The 14,318-nt window shown below is 39.4% G+C and overlaps 1 protein-coding gene across 1 annotated transcript; it reads left to right on the top strand.

The window, feature by feature from the left end:
- The first annotated feature begins 715 nt into the window (after nt 1-715).
- On the top strand, nt 716-2,822 carry LOC142135579 (protein aurora borealis-like). The gene is made up of 4 exons (XM_075194615.1): nt 716-739; nt 1,012-1,143; nt 2,217-2,376; nt 2,504-2,822. Exons 2-4 carry the CDS (start codon nt 1,054-1,056, stop codon nt 2,563-2,565), a joined length of 312 nt encoding a protein of 103 aa, XP_075050716.1. The 5' UTR covers nt 716-739; nt 1,012-1,053; the 3' UTR covers nt 2,566-2,822.
- The last annotated feature ends 11,496 nt before the right edge of the window (nt 2,823-14,318 follow it).

The raw sequence follows: 14,318 nt of genomic DNA, 5'->3' as shown, positions 1-14,318 counted from the left end.
GTCTAACCTTTTAACGCTAAAATGCCATCTCAGGAGATACAGGTTTGTTTATAAAGAAATGCATATTACACAACATCTTCTATTCCAAACAACAAAACAATCTCTTAGAAAGCGCATAGCTTGCCAACACTATCCAGAGCACATCTACGTCCCCATGTCATATACTACTTATAAACAAAGTAGAAAATCCAACATCAACAAGACTAGGCCTCCCACACGCTATGCGATGAACAAATGACTATAGACCGCAGTCTCATTTCACTGACTGATATAAAACACTGGCCAAATGTTCTTTCTTGAGGCACAGAAAACACATCTCTGATCAAACTCTTATTTGTTACTTTACACTCACAAAAAATCCATTTTGGCCCCACTGCACAAGTTACCAGTTAATCGCACACACAGAGTAATATACACAAAAATAAACCAGAGGCACTTCCACTACCGCAGTGTATACCCATCATTTTGAATCCATGTATAACGTCTTAGCTCTAACATCATGGGAGGAATGACTCTTAATCCATCTGGTGATTCCAGCAAGCACCGCGAGTCATTCTGATAGGAACCCGGGCTGACTAGGTCACTGCATGCATCAAATCCTCACCTTTATGGAAGATTGTTATAGTTTTAGGTCTAGAAACAGCTATTCAAAACAGAAACCTTCTCTCGATACTTCCACCAACTACTGTCCTTCAAGTAGGAAATAAGGGTAATTCCTTATGACAACAGCAGCATCCAGGTAATGTTATCTATGCACTTAATATTAACAACTTTGAGTAAATACAATAACTGATACTGCAGTGAGTGCTAGTGTGAAGTTTGTTCTCTCAGCAATGGGTCTGTCTGAGCGACGATACTGTGAGCAGGGGATTTTGATATTGTTGGTAAAATAATTTAGCGTTGGAGAAATGTAACTGGCTGTCTAATGTAAATGGATCAAATATATAAACTTGTTTTTCCCCACCGTCCTACTTGTTTTGTCATAACTTTCCTCTGTTTTATTATGTAAAGGTGGACAGTGGTTACACTACACAAACATGTGGATCCAGTATAATGGATGGAATTGGCACAGAGGGGGTTTACAAAGAGAATGATACACAGATTTGTGATATTCAGAATGGATCTCAACATTTCAAGGCAAAGGTATGTAGGGTGTTTTATACAAGTAGCTTCTGCAAAGGCTATGGACTTCTATTTTATAATCGTTACTTGGGACTAAACCTTTTTCCTAGATAAAGGTTTATTTCCTACTTCAGCCAGTCTTCTCAGTTTATGGCAAATACATTTGTGTATTTGGCTCACATATAATGGTGGGGAAAGGAAATATGCAGTACTTAATTTCTCAACACTCTACAAAGCTTTGTCCTGCAACACAAAAAGTCGTTTTTCTCAGAAATTTAAACTGATGACCGCAGCATTCTCTTTTCTTTTTAGGATGGTGATACTTCGCTGACTTCTGTTGAGCTATAAAAGTGTGTTTTTTATGTTAGAAGTTTACAAAACATTTGACAAAGTTTTCAGCACTTCTTGTAAATATCTCAAAACCACACCTGTAAACTTGCCCCCACTGTTTTCAAAAGTCATTAAAAATATAAGATCCCATTCAGATCTCAACATTAAATTTGGTATGGACAGTCTTTAAAACATGAAGGAATAAATGTTTTTTTTTTTTTTTATTTTAACTCCTGGTTTTCTTGTTTTTGGAAATCATTTATCAAATGCATCCTTGAAATGTTAGCCTCCTCAAACCCGGTCATGTGGTATATAAAAAAGTTTGTTACATTCTGATCTCATTCCTGGCCTGAGAAAATTATGGTTTTTGTATGCTAACACTTGTGGATTTTTTGTTATTTAAAAAAATAAATAAATTAATGTTTGGGACCCTTTTATTGTACTAAAATATGTGCAGAAAGTAAAAAGAAAATAGTAAAATAATTTGTACTAGATCATTGATATAGAAAGGCCCTCATGAAATATTTTTGGGAGATGAAGAATATATGACCACTTTGTATCTTAAATATTTTCTTTAGAATGATATTTGACATTGACATTTTAAACATTAACTTACATTAAAGAGGACTCAAGAAGGTCAGAAAATTGCATGGATGAGAAGCACATTTTTGCTGAAACAGGGTAGTTTAATTCTTTTCATTGTGGCTATGCGTGTATTTGTGTCTTATGAACTTTTTTTTTTTTTATTTTTTTTTTCGACCAAGGAGTTTTCAGCATTCGAAGTTAATGGACATAGACTGCGAGAACCCGAGTCTCCAGAATCGGAACATCTGGTTCGGAAAACAAGTCATAAATCCCATGCACTACACTCTGGGACTTGGAAGCTGAGTAGTGACCCTCTATTTAACAGACTAAATAAGAATGGTATGTTTACAGTCTTCTTTTCTAGAAATAGGTTCTATTCTAAGCCAGAGTTTTAGAAAATAAAAGGTAAGAGTGGTTCTCAATGCACAAGTTTATTAACATTTTAGTCCTTTCATCTTCTCTTTAGCACGGCTCCAGAGCCCACACAAAACAGTCGATGGAAAACCTGTGTCACATTACATGCAATAACTAAAGTTCTGACAAGAAAATGGTTCGACTTCCTGACTTCTGTGAATACTGATAAACTTGATGTACATCGAACATATGAATGTGAAGAGGTGGTATGGATCCACTAACTTAAAGCATATTTATTAATTTAGAGCAATGACTCTGAAGAATCTGTGGGTTCCTTCCCTTCCCCAGAGTTTAGAACTATAAAAAGATACAGAATAAAGTGAGTTTAGAGAACATGTTCTTTTTGGAAAGTAGACATTTTGTATTTTTCTACATGTTATGATTCTAATATTGATGTGTTCTTTGTTAACATATGATCACACTGTGCTGCTTCGCCCCCTTATAACTCAAAGGACAGCTGGAGAGCAATAGATCTAACATTGCTAAGTAAGCAAATTGCAGACTGATGGGTACAATCTAGTAAAAAGATTACTGTAAACAAACTGAGCCAATTATTACTTATGTAGTTAACTGTGCAATCCTCAATTACTGTATTAAAATACATTACAAACGTAAGCCTCTGCCAAGGCAACCTTTGTGCTCATTAGACATAAGCCTTAAGAAAATTTCCATGACTTTCTGCAGTTGACAGCCTTTTCCTGATCTGTAATGTTTACAGATATTTCTGCATGTGCACTTCTATGTACGTGGAAATATAATTGAAAATGTTACTCACCACAATTATTTCTGGCAGATTCCTGTTCCGTTTTGAGCTATGTGGAGCTGTAAAGAGTCCACCTACTCAAACCATTTATAAAACCAGTTTCACTTCTATTATGACAATAAGCATGCACCATCTTTAGTCTAAATGTTCCAAATATGAAACCTTTTCAAATCATTTCAGTCCTAGGTCACAAGCCCTTTTATTGACATTACTCACTTTACATTGAGTATATGTTCAAGAACAAACTTTTTCTACCACATGGCACTGCAATGTCTTCAACGTGAATTTCATGTTTAGACATTTTACTTAAAATCCTCATTTCACCAGCCAGTGCCAATTTATTATGTAATGATTATTGATTGCTGTTATGTTTGCTTTTTATTTGTCCCCACCCAAAAGCCATTGCTGCATTTACTAAGCCTTTTTGTATATCCTTGTGCCGTGGTCAGAGAGAGAGAGAGTGGTTGAGGCATTCCCTAGTATGATGGTATTTTACAAATTAAATCTTGATAGCTGGGCTTGGCGTCCTTGCATGGTTTGCACATTTCAATGGTTCTAAAATAGATGGGAGTTACTGCCTCAGTAACTCCATACTACACTTTTTAGTGGTGGAAAAGGACTGGTAAGCAATGCAAGCTCCTCAGTGTTCAACGAATTTGGGTTATTGGCATTGGAATCAAAGTGATGCTGTGTCCAATAGTATGTTTTTAAATCTACTTTCTTTTTTCCTTTAATTTTCCTTTAATACGCAACATGTATTTTGTGGGGATTCACTTATATGGCCTATATCAGTGATGGCTATACTGTGACACGCCAGGTGTTGTGAAACTACAAGCCCCAGCATGATTTGCCAGTAGATAACTAGCTGATAGCTGGCAAAGCATGCTGGGGCTTGTAGTTTCACAACACCTGGAGTGTCACAGTATAGCCATCACTGGCCTATAGCATCTTATCCTGTCCCTTTACTAGTTAACTTCTTTAGCTTGTTTCTGAAATTATTAATGTCACTTATTTTGTACAGATTTGTTTAACATGATGTCTTACAGCCTTGGTTGGTTAAAAATAGACTTTTGGCCCCAGCTTTTAGCCTCATGGAGACTGAAGTAATTGTATATGGTTATGTTCAACTGCCGGGAGGGATGGGAATAATTGCTGCTGGAGTGTAACATAAAATGTGACTGTGGTTATTGACATAAGAATGTTACACATGAAGATTTGTATACAGATAAGATAACACCTTATTAATCCATTGTACATTTTTAATATTGTGTTTTCAAACTTTTGCTGCTTATTTCCTAGGCAGGACTTTACATTTTTATATTTATGGAAATAAATGACCAATGGATTGGAAGATAGTGTTTACTATAATTTTACATTTAGAGATTATTGCAAAAACCATGTCAGATTTTCCATTATAATAAATGATATTTCTATTTGATTTTTAATTTTGTTTTCTCTTGTATGTTTTTACACAAGTGTCAAAATTATTTTTTACTGTTTTGTGCAAAATGTACATTTTGATTTATCTAAAATGTGGATTTTGTTTTCTTGATTATCTTTCCAACTCTTTTTAGTAAACCGTTTTGTATCCATTTTTGAAGTTGGGATAGATCAACCTGTCAATGAAATACTCTGTGTTCATAGCAGAACAGAATATTGCAGGGTAGTTTGTGGGAGGAAGTGACCTATCCACTCATGTGATTGTATAAGTGAGGACAAACTGCATGTGATGGGCAATATCCATGTAAGGAGGGGAATAGAGGCAAGGAATAAGCCTCAGATTGAGTCCTTTAATAGTGGAAGGAGCAGATTCCCTCCAACAGCCTAGAGTAGTCTTTACAGACTCCAGTGAAACGGGGATAAGGATGTGGTGTCAATTTTTACCTTTCTAAGAAACAAAAATAAAGCTCATAAATTTAACTCTTTTTAAATGCAATTTTATTGGTCTTCAAAGATAGTAGTTTTGTATAATACATTATAAACTATACAACCTATCTGGCATGATAAGTGTTGAGATCGAACAGGGCCATACAACTTCATAATTTTTTAAGAGCTACTTAAACAGGGTTTCTTTGATTCTATGAACCCGATACTTCTTTAGAGACCTTTTGTTTACAAATGTATTTAAATCTGTGAAGCAGTGGAGAACGGTCTATAATGGTGATTTGAATTATTCACTACTTGGACAAAAGTATGTGGTTGTGCTGAAGAGCTCAATGACTTTGTAGCACTGTCATTTCATGCCACCTTTCCATCAAGTCATTTTATCAAATTTCTTCTCTGCTAGAGCTGCCCTGGTCAACTGTAAGTGCTGATGTTGCTCTTAGACATTTCCACTTCACAATAATAAGTCAGCCACGAATGTGGTATGCCAGACATCCTCACAGAACGGGACTGCAGAGTACTCAAGCATGTTGCACATAAAAACAGTTTGTCCTCAGTGGCAACACTCACTAATGAGTTCCAAACTGCCTCTAGAAGCAACGTTGACACAAGATTTGCTTGTCGGGATCGGGCACAATGCTAAAAATTAACTGGAGTGGTGGTAAGCACGTTACCAATGGACCAGTGTTATGTGGAATGATGAATCCTACTTCACCATCTGGCACTGATGAACAAATCTGGGTTTGGCATATTCCAGAAGAATGCTTCCTACCTGAATTCATTGTAACAGCTGCAAAGTTTGGTGGACAAGGAATAATGGTCTGGTCTGTGCCCAGGGCCGGACTGGGACTAAAAATCAGCCCTGGCATTTAAAGCACACAGGCCCACGTGTTGTGGGCTCCATGCACTATATTGTTGCGCACTGATGCTGGCGCAGTACAACATGATGTAGTATGAGTGTGTGTGTGTGTGGGGGGGGGGGATTTATTTCTCCTAATGACCCTCAACATTACATTATTAGCACCCCAATTACATCAATAAACACCATGACAATACATTATTAGTACCCAAATTACAGCAATAAATAACCCCCCACACACACTCATACTACATCAATCACCCCCACATTACAGCAACCAGCATCACCCCCACATTACAGCAACCAGCATCACCCCCACATTACAGCAACCAGCATCACCCCCACATTACAGCAACCAGCATCACCCCCCACATTATAGCGTCCAGCATCACCCCCCACATTACAGCGTCCAGCATCACCCCCCACATTACAGCGTCCAGCGTCACCCCCCACATTATAGCAATACCCTCTCCTACTTATTAGCAATACTAAGCACCAAACACACTACAACAATGCCACCACCACGCCACCCCATACTACAGCAATACCACCAATTATACAGACGCCACTGTAGGAAACAATGTTTTGCTTTTTTCAAATCTCCCACAAAATAGCAACAACGAACAGAGTACTTTCACACACATATAGGTAACAGGTACCCTTTTCCTTCAATTAAATAGTAATGGCAGAATTTTCATGAATCATTCCACATGAAATAAAACTAACATATATCTAAAAAAAACATAACTATTGAATGATCAGTTGAACCCACATGGCCGCATTAAAAGTATTTCCATCTACAGCAAAATGTCACAGAAAAATATTTTTGTTTTACTACAGTAATTGGATATGCATCTTTTCTATTCATTTTAAATAACACAGTATATAAATTAAGGGGGATAGAGGAGGTGGGTGAGAAATAATTGGATGTGATCCATCAGTTTGATTAGATAGGAAACATTTAGATTATTTACCTGGAGGCGTCTACCCCCTTGACTCACAGGCAGGGCTGACAAGAGGAATTTTGGGCCCCGATACAGCAACTTCTTTGGGCTCCCGTCATATTCAACAATGAAAGACTTGCCTTTGGCAGAAGTTCATATAATGCCACACCGTAGTGTGCCCAGTTCATATTATGCCACATCGTAGTGCCCCACGGTCATATTATGCCACATAGTATTACCCTCAATACATATTCGGTCATGCAGAAGTGCCCACAAATCATATTATGGCATAGTAGTGCCCCCAAATCATTAGTAAAGCTCAGATAAAAACTCATTCACAAATAAAAATTGGTACAGCATATCAGATACTGAGTGTGAGTCTCCCAAGAGCAGCTTAATACATCATTTTCAATGCAAACAAAAATAGATATATTGACACAATTACAGATAAAATTTATGACAAGCAATGTTTTTTCCTCTTAATTAAAAATCTCTGTACAGATAAATATGCAAAAAACATTACAGCACAATAATGAGCAATACATAGTGTTAAACATTATTGGATACGCTGTAGTGTCCCCAGTTCAAGAAAGGATGGTTAAAAACATATTGCACACGAGAAAATATATGAACTTACCTGATTATGGCATCCTGTGTTCTGTTCCTAGTGGGCGCGCTGGGCGAGGAGGGATCAGCAGCTGTCAGCTCACACAGGCAGTCGGGAGCAGGAATAGAGGGCAGTGGTCGAAGCAGAAATTTAGGAGTGGGGGTATAGAAAATATAGGTGAATGGAGTATGAAGGCTTGTTTTTTTTTTTTTTTAACACTTGTCCCCTCTGCGCATTTCCATTCTTCATTACTACTTGTGTTTTATGATGGCTGCATCCCTGACATTCCCATTCTTAAGATGTCTCTCCCTTTACACTTTCTTTTACCTATGCCCCTGCACCATCTTCTCCTTTGTCCCTCTTACTTAACCCCCTGCACCACCTTCTCCGCTGGCTCTCACACATCTTCCTGTACCACCTACTCCCCTGGCTCTCTCACATGTCTTCCTGCACCCTCTACCCCCCGGCTCTCTCACCCCCTCTCCCAGAACCCCCTTCCCCTTTGGCTCTCTCACCCCCTCTCCCAGCACCCCCTGGCTCTCACCCCCTTCCGCTCTCTCATCCCCTTTTCCAGCACTCCCTTCCGCTCTCTCACCCCCTCTCCTAGCACCCCCTGGCTCTCACCCCCTTTGGCTCTCTCACCTCCTTTCCCAGCACCCCCTTTGGCTCTCTCACCCCCTCTCCCAGCAACCCCTGGCTCTCATCCCCTTTCCCAGCACCCACTTCGGCTCTCTCACCCCCTCTCCCAGCACCATCTTCGGCTCTCTCACCCCCTCTCCCAGCACCCCCTGACTCTCACCCCCTTTCCCAGCACCCCCTTCCGCTCTCTCACCCCCTTTCCCAGCACCCCCTTCCGCTCTCTCACCCCCTTTCCCAGCACCCCCTTTGGCTCTCTCACCCCCTCTCCCAGCACCCCCTGGCTCTCATCCCCTTTCCCAGCACCCCCTTCGGCTCTCTCACCTCCTTTCCCAGCACCCCCTTCGGCTCTCTCACCCCCTCTCCCAGCACCCCCTGGCTCTCATCCCCTTTCCCAGCACCCCCTTCGGCTCTCTCACCCCCTCTCCCAGCACCCCCTGGCTCTCACCCACTCTCCCAGCACCCCTTGGCTCTCACCCCCTTTCCCAGCACCCCCTGGCTCTCACCCCCGCGACCCCCCCCCCGAAAATCGCGGCACCCCCGCGACCACCCCCCCCCCGAAAATCGCGGCACCCCCGCGACCACCCCCCCCCCGAAAATCGCGGCACCCCCGCGACCACCCCCCCTCCAAAAATCGCGGGTACCCCCCGAAAATCGCGGCACCCCCGCGACCCCCCCTCTTCAGTTAAAAAAAACCAAATTAGAAAAAAAAACAGGAAACTCACCAGTGTAACTGGCTGCACAGCATAACGGGGGAGGGAGCTGGGGAGCGCGCAGCAGAGGTGGCTGGTTCCTGGAACCAGCCACCAAGAAGACAGGGGTAGTCGGGCCGGCCCATATAGCCATCGGCCCTTCTGGCATTTGCCAGAAGTGCCAGATGGCCAGTCCGGCCCTGTCTGTGCCTCTCTGTTAAAATTGAGAAAATTCTTAATGCTACAATGACATTCTAGAGAATTGTGTGCTTCCAAACAATCGTTTAAGCACAACAATCCCCCACTGCATAAAGTTAAGGTTTCCAGATTCTTGTGTGAAAAAACTTGACTGATCTGCACAGAGCCCTGACCTCAACACCCATTGAACACATGTGGGATGAATTGGGACACTGACTGCGAGCCAAGCCTTATAGCACATCTGTGCCTGACCCAGACGTCACTCAGATTTCTTTGAAATTCATTATGTAAGAGGTACATTTGTGCTCATTAATGCATATCCACCCAATGTCAATTACAGTAGGTTTAGGGATAGGTTGCTTTGACATAGGAGCCAGGATGCATCTGTTGGGGGTACTTAAGTGATGTATTAAATGTGTTCATGTGTTGTGTATCTGTCAAGCAAATGCTTTACATGTGTGTTTTGTTTTTCTTTCAGTAACTAGTGCAAAGTAAATTCTTTACTTCAAAACAATTATTCCATACATTCTACACCAGGATACAAATCCACCAAACTTATATAAGTGAGAAACGTGCTCACAATCAAAAAGTATTGACAAAGTTTGAAATACAGATATAAGCTTTACAGAATAACGCTACCAATCATGTTTCTGTTAATTATGTTTAAGGGGTACTTGCATGTGTTGTCCTTCATCGTTGTCCATTGCTCCTCATCAAAGTGCAGGTTAACCATCCTCCCACTTGTCCGTATACCAACAAGGTTCAGGTTGCCTTTTGTGTTCCAGTAATGAATAAATACATCAGATCGGGCCATAGCCAAGAATCTCAGATTTTTACATAGCATTATGTAGTAGTCATGCTTGTAACACCAAGTGCCATCTAGTGAGATCAAGGAGTAGGATCATTTCATCGATGGAAGCAAGAGTTGTTCAAAATGAGCATTAAAGCGGTCTGAGGCCTAATAACCAAAATCAGCCCCCAGAGTCGTCTATGTAATGAAGTGAAGGGTTTAAACTATTTTTGGGGGGCAAATTTGGCAGCCATATTATGAATCTAGCTTTCTTTACAATTAGTGTGTAAAAAAACAAAAAAAACCCACAACTAGCTGTTCTTATTAGTATATATCGTAATGAAGGGTAAGACAATGTACAGTATATCCATCTTGTTAACCCCATTCAAATTATCATCAGTTTTAAATAAGGAAGTGGTGTCTTGTGTAGCTGTCAGCAGTTGTCGAAAGAGGAAACACCAAGCCTGAATTCAATCTCCCTCATAGAATCTGTAGTTATCTTGGATTTAAAAGTATTTTGTGCATTTGTGAATACCATATGCACTGTGCTTAAAACCCAGATCCCACCAAGGCTGCTTCTGCCAATGTAGTGGCTTGTGCAAAAAACATAGGATGGCTAGGAGTATTATATATAATTTCCTTATCAGAGGTTGCTATTTTAATTGCACTCTGACCTTTTTTGCACTGTTGTAGGACCCTCGCTAATTCCCCATAGCAGTCATGGGTTTTTAAAGTTTTGTCTCTGGAAATATTCCTATTTTTCTAATAGTTATATTCTTATGTCTTATTGAAGTTCAATGTGTGTACACTATATTAAAATCAAGTAGTAAACATTTCATGATGGTTTGTATTTCACCGAAGTGTGTCTAGGCATTACCATGCTCAGCAGCTGAAGTGTACCTGGAAATTATTTAAAAATGTGGGCAACTATGGTTAGTATGTATAGTACACCTGCTTGTTTATAGCAGCACTATAGTTTGTTTATACCTTAGTTTCTAAGGTTGTGTACCTACATGTTTTGCATTGCTGGAATACAAGTGTGTTTTCAGAACTGCTTTCACTGGAGTAAATGAGAATGTGTGAGCATTTTTTCCTAAAAACAATTTCCTCCTACTGTACTAGCAAATAGTATGTTACTGTAATCACGAATGACACAGATGTAGTGATTTACGAGACCAATTTATTGTATCTGACAGGCGGAGAAAATAGGTGGATATATCCTTATCATAAACCATATCATAAATAACAAAGGCAAAGCACTTGGAATACGCATGTGGTGTCAGCAGCAAGTCTCTGTAAACAGACTGGTCTAGTATGTAGTCATAGAAACCCCAGAGTCCTACAGTTATCAAGGCCCTCTGCAGCTATGTGATACAACAGTATTACCATATATATTAGTCCATTTATAATATTCAGTGTCATTCCTGGTTTGTTGTGTATCCAGCATTCGTTCTCCTGTGGCTACATGCAAATAAGATTGTTAGTAGGTGCATAGTATAGATATGTCAGAAATCTGGATTATTTTAAAAACTGAACATTTTATGGCTGATGCTTACATTAACACTTGTGTGGCAAAAACAAATGTAACATACATATGGCACACATAAACACTTACATGCTCATACTATGAATATATCTACTTGTGTGTAAGTAGCTTTTCTGTGGGATTGGACTAGACAGCTAACCTTCGTTTACCACACGCATCAAAGAGCCTTGGGAGCCCCTGACCTGACGCCTTACATGATTTTATTTGGTACATATTTATGATGTTTTAACACCCTAGCAGCTGCTGGAATTCTTACTTTCTCTAGATTTTAGCCATGTTCCGACTCTGGATTTTTCAATTATAGGCAATTAAAGAGGAACATATCCGGCAAGTTTCCGTTGTTTGATGCTCTGCTTAACAATTTACTATATATTCATTTTATATTTATGTTTGTTGTAAGAAAAAGGGCAGCACTTTCCAATGGATAAATTCAATTTTAAATCTTGAGCCGTATTCATACTTTATGTCTTTCTGTCTAGAAAAAAAAATAGCAAAAATAAAAAAAAACAATGGAATTCCGTGCACGGAGAGGACATATTTGTTATCCTAACTACTTCTACATGATCACCCACTTCTTTCACTTAAATTCATATTTTTTTCTCCTTTAGACTCATGTATATCTTAAATAAATAATTTGCTCAGTGTAATAAAATTAATCATTTTTGTGTGGTTGATTGAGTTTATTACATAAATGCATAAATGCACTTTCCAGCAAAAGTACAATTTGAAGGTGCAAAATGCAAAAACAAGGTTGGGGTTCCTTTTGTGGGGAGAAAAAGGCTGTGCGGCTATATTCCATTTTTTTTTTTGCGAAGGTATTCATTTGGTACCAGTTTGGTACCAAGGAAATACAGGCACCAAGTTTAATCAAATAATGCGAACACTAAGCCTCATCCACAAAGCTCACTGTATATGCACCAAAATTCCTTTGTTTTCAGCAAGCACCTAGATGTTCCGCTGTAAAGCGCACACCTGCTTTTTGGCCTTTGGAGATTTCTCTGCAAACTAGAAGTCTTTCTAGGTTTGTGCGCAGATGGTAAAATGTGAAGATGTGCTCTATGCAAAATTGTAGATCTTAATAAGTGTATAAGAACATTGTGACGCTTTATAACATATAGAACATTTGTGTATTTGAAGTTGTTTTTTTTACGTTGTGGAAGATACTACTAGTAATGAGTGTGTGGTTCTTCTATCACTCAGGCCAACAACGAATAATGTGCAACACAATTTTTATTTAAGCGAATTAACAGTGCAGGATCCGGGACAGCAACAACAGGTGGTATAAAGTTATAAAGTTACCAAATGGTTAACAAAGTCCAGCATGTGGCAGAATAATGCTCTCATAAGGTATCAGGATGGCAGAATTCCTGTCATTAATAAATCCCCAGATGGTGAGATTGCTCACACCAGACTATAAGGCTAGGTGCACACTAGAGGTTTTTCAGCCAATTATCTGGCCAAACACCCGAAAATCGACCAATTGGCCATATATCGCAGTAGTGTGTACATTTTCACGATGACTGATAGTCGTTCCAAAGCACCAATCATTTTTTTATATTATGATTATATATTATATACATAATATATATATTATTATATATTATATTATATTATATTTGATATTATTTTTTGATATTACTATTTTGATATTTCTACCATTTCCTTCCAACATTTATCGCTGGTTTATATTTTTATTATCCTTAATACATTAAATCATTTGTGGACAACCCCTGCATACCATACTATACCCGCTACAGACATTGTTTATTTGATGCGTACCCTCAGTGCGCTAGGAAGACTTCCATCTGCTGTGCGTGTCCAGCCAGCTACTTCCTAAGAACTAAGTTTACTGCTACTTGTTTCCGGGGACTGCGAATCTGTTACACTTTGGATGTGAGCGCTCAATATTCTCTGTGGAGGTACCTTTCAATACTCTGATGTTTGTCCAGTTACCTGGTAAGGAATTGTTACCAAATTGCAGCACACGAATGGGAGTTCTCCCTGATTATATTCTGCCATTATCCCTGGTTTATTCAAGCTACAATCATACCATCTTCGATACTCTAGAACTTTGAATTGCCTATGCAGTTTTGACCACCAACATTATATATTTATACCTACGATTTTTCTCATTTTAATTATTTTTTCCAGCTTTTGGATTTTTATTGCGCATTAATAGGTTATATATAGGTGCACCTACTGTACTATTTACTGTGGTATATATAACAGTGGTTTTATATTGTTTTGAGCACAATCACATTTGTGCATGTGATTACTGTGTTGATTACATTTAATAAATTCATTCTCTTTTATAACCCTCTGCAGTGCATTAGCATTTTTGAGTGAATGGGGTGACCATTGCAATTTTTGGTTTATTTAATCTATCATGTTGCTTAGTGTTCAAGACTTCTCCCGAGCTGCCCCCTTGCACTGGAATGACCTCCCACGCTCCATCCGTCTATCCCCTAACTTGTGCTCCTTCAAACGGGCACTCAAAACTCATCTCTTCCTCAAAGCTTACCAGCCCTCCACTTAACCCTCTTTCCATGCTCGCTCTCATCTCCTGGATCCTCATTTGAAAAGGGTGCACTTGCTCCCCTCCTTTGACTCCCTCTGTGCCGATTGTCTGTTGCCCTCCCTTTAGGATGTAAGCTCTAATGAGCAGGGCCCTTCTCCCTCCTGTCTCTCTACCTTCTCTTCTGCTCCAACCTCAATATTTTTGCTTTTCCTGGAGCATCAGAAGTCTTTGTATTACTCGTTTATTGTTCTGTACGGTTATTCCCTGTACTGTCCATTGTTTGTACTGTGTTCGGCGCTGCGGATACCTTGTGGCGCCTTATAAATAAATAATAATAATAATAATAATAATAGTGTCATTTACCAAATCTTTGTCAAAACAAATTGCAAAGGATGCTTTCTATGACCAATATACTAAGCAGATGGATATG

This window comes from Mixophyes fleayi, unplaced genomic scaffold, assembly GCF_038048845.1.
Source record: "Mixophyes fleayi isolate aMixFle1 unplaced genomic scaffold, aMixFle1.hap1 Scaffold_79, whole genome shotgun sequence".
Classification (NCBI taxonomy): domain Eukaryota; kingdom Metazoa; phylum Chordata; class Amphibia; order Anura; family Limnodynastidae; genus Mixophyes; species Mixophyes fleayi.
This window is presented reverse-complemented; position numbering and strand designations above follow the sequence as displayed.

Bases quoted from the DNA above. Each gene is read 5' to 3' on its own strand.
- LOC142135579 (XM_075194615.1), top strand. From the start codon at position 1,054: ATGGATGGAATTGGCACAGAGGGGGTTTACAAAGAGAATGATACACAG. The intron at 1,144-2,216 runs GTATGTAGGGTG...TTTTCGACCAAG, and splicing joins CTCAACATTTCAAGGCAAAG to GAGTTTTCAGCATTCGAAGT. The intron at 2,377-2,503 runs GTATGTTTACAG...TCTTCTCTTTAG, and splicing joins TAACAGACTAAATAAGAATG to CACGGCTCCAGAGCCCACAC.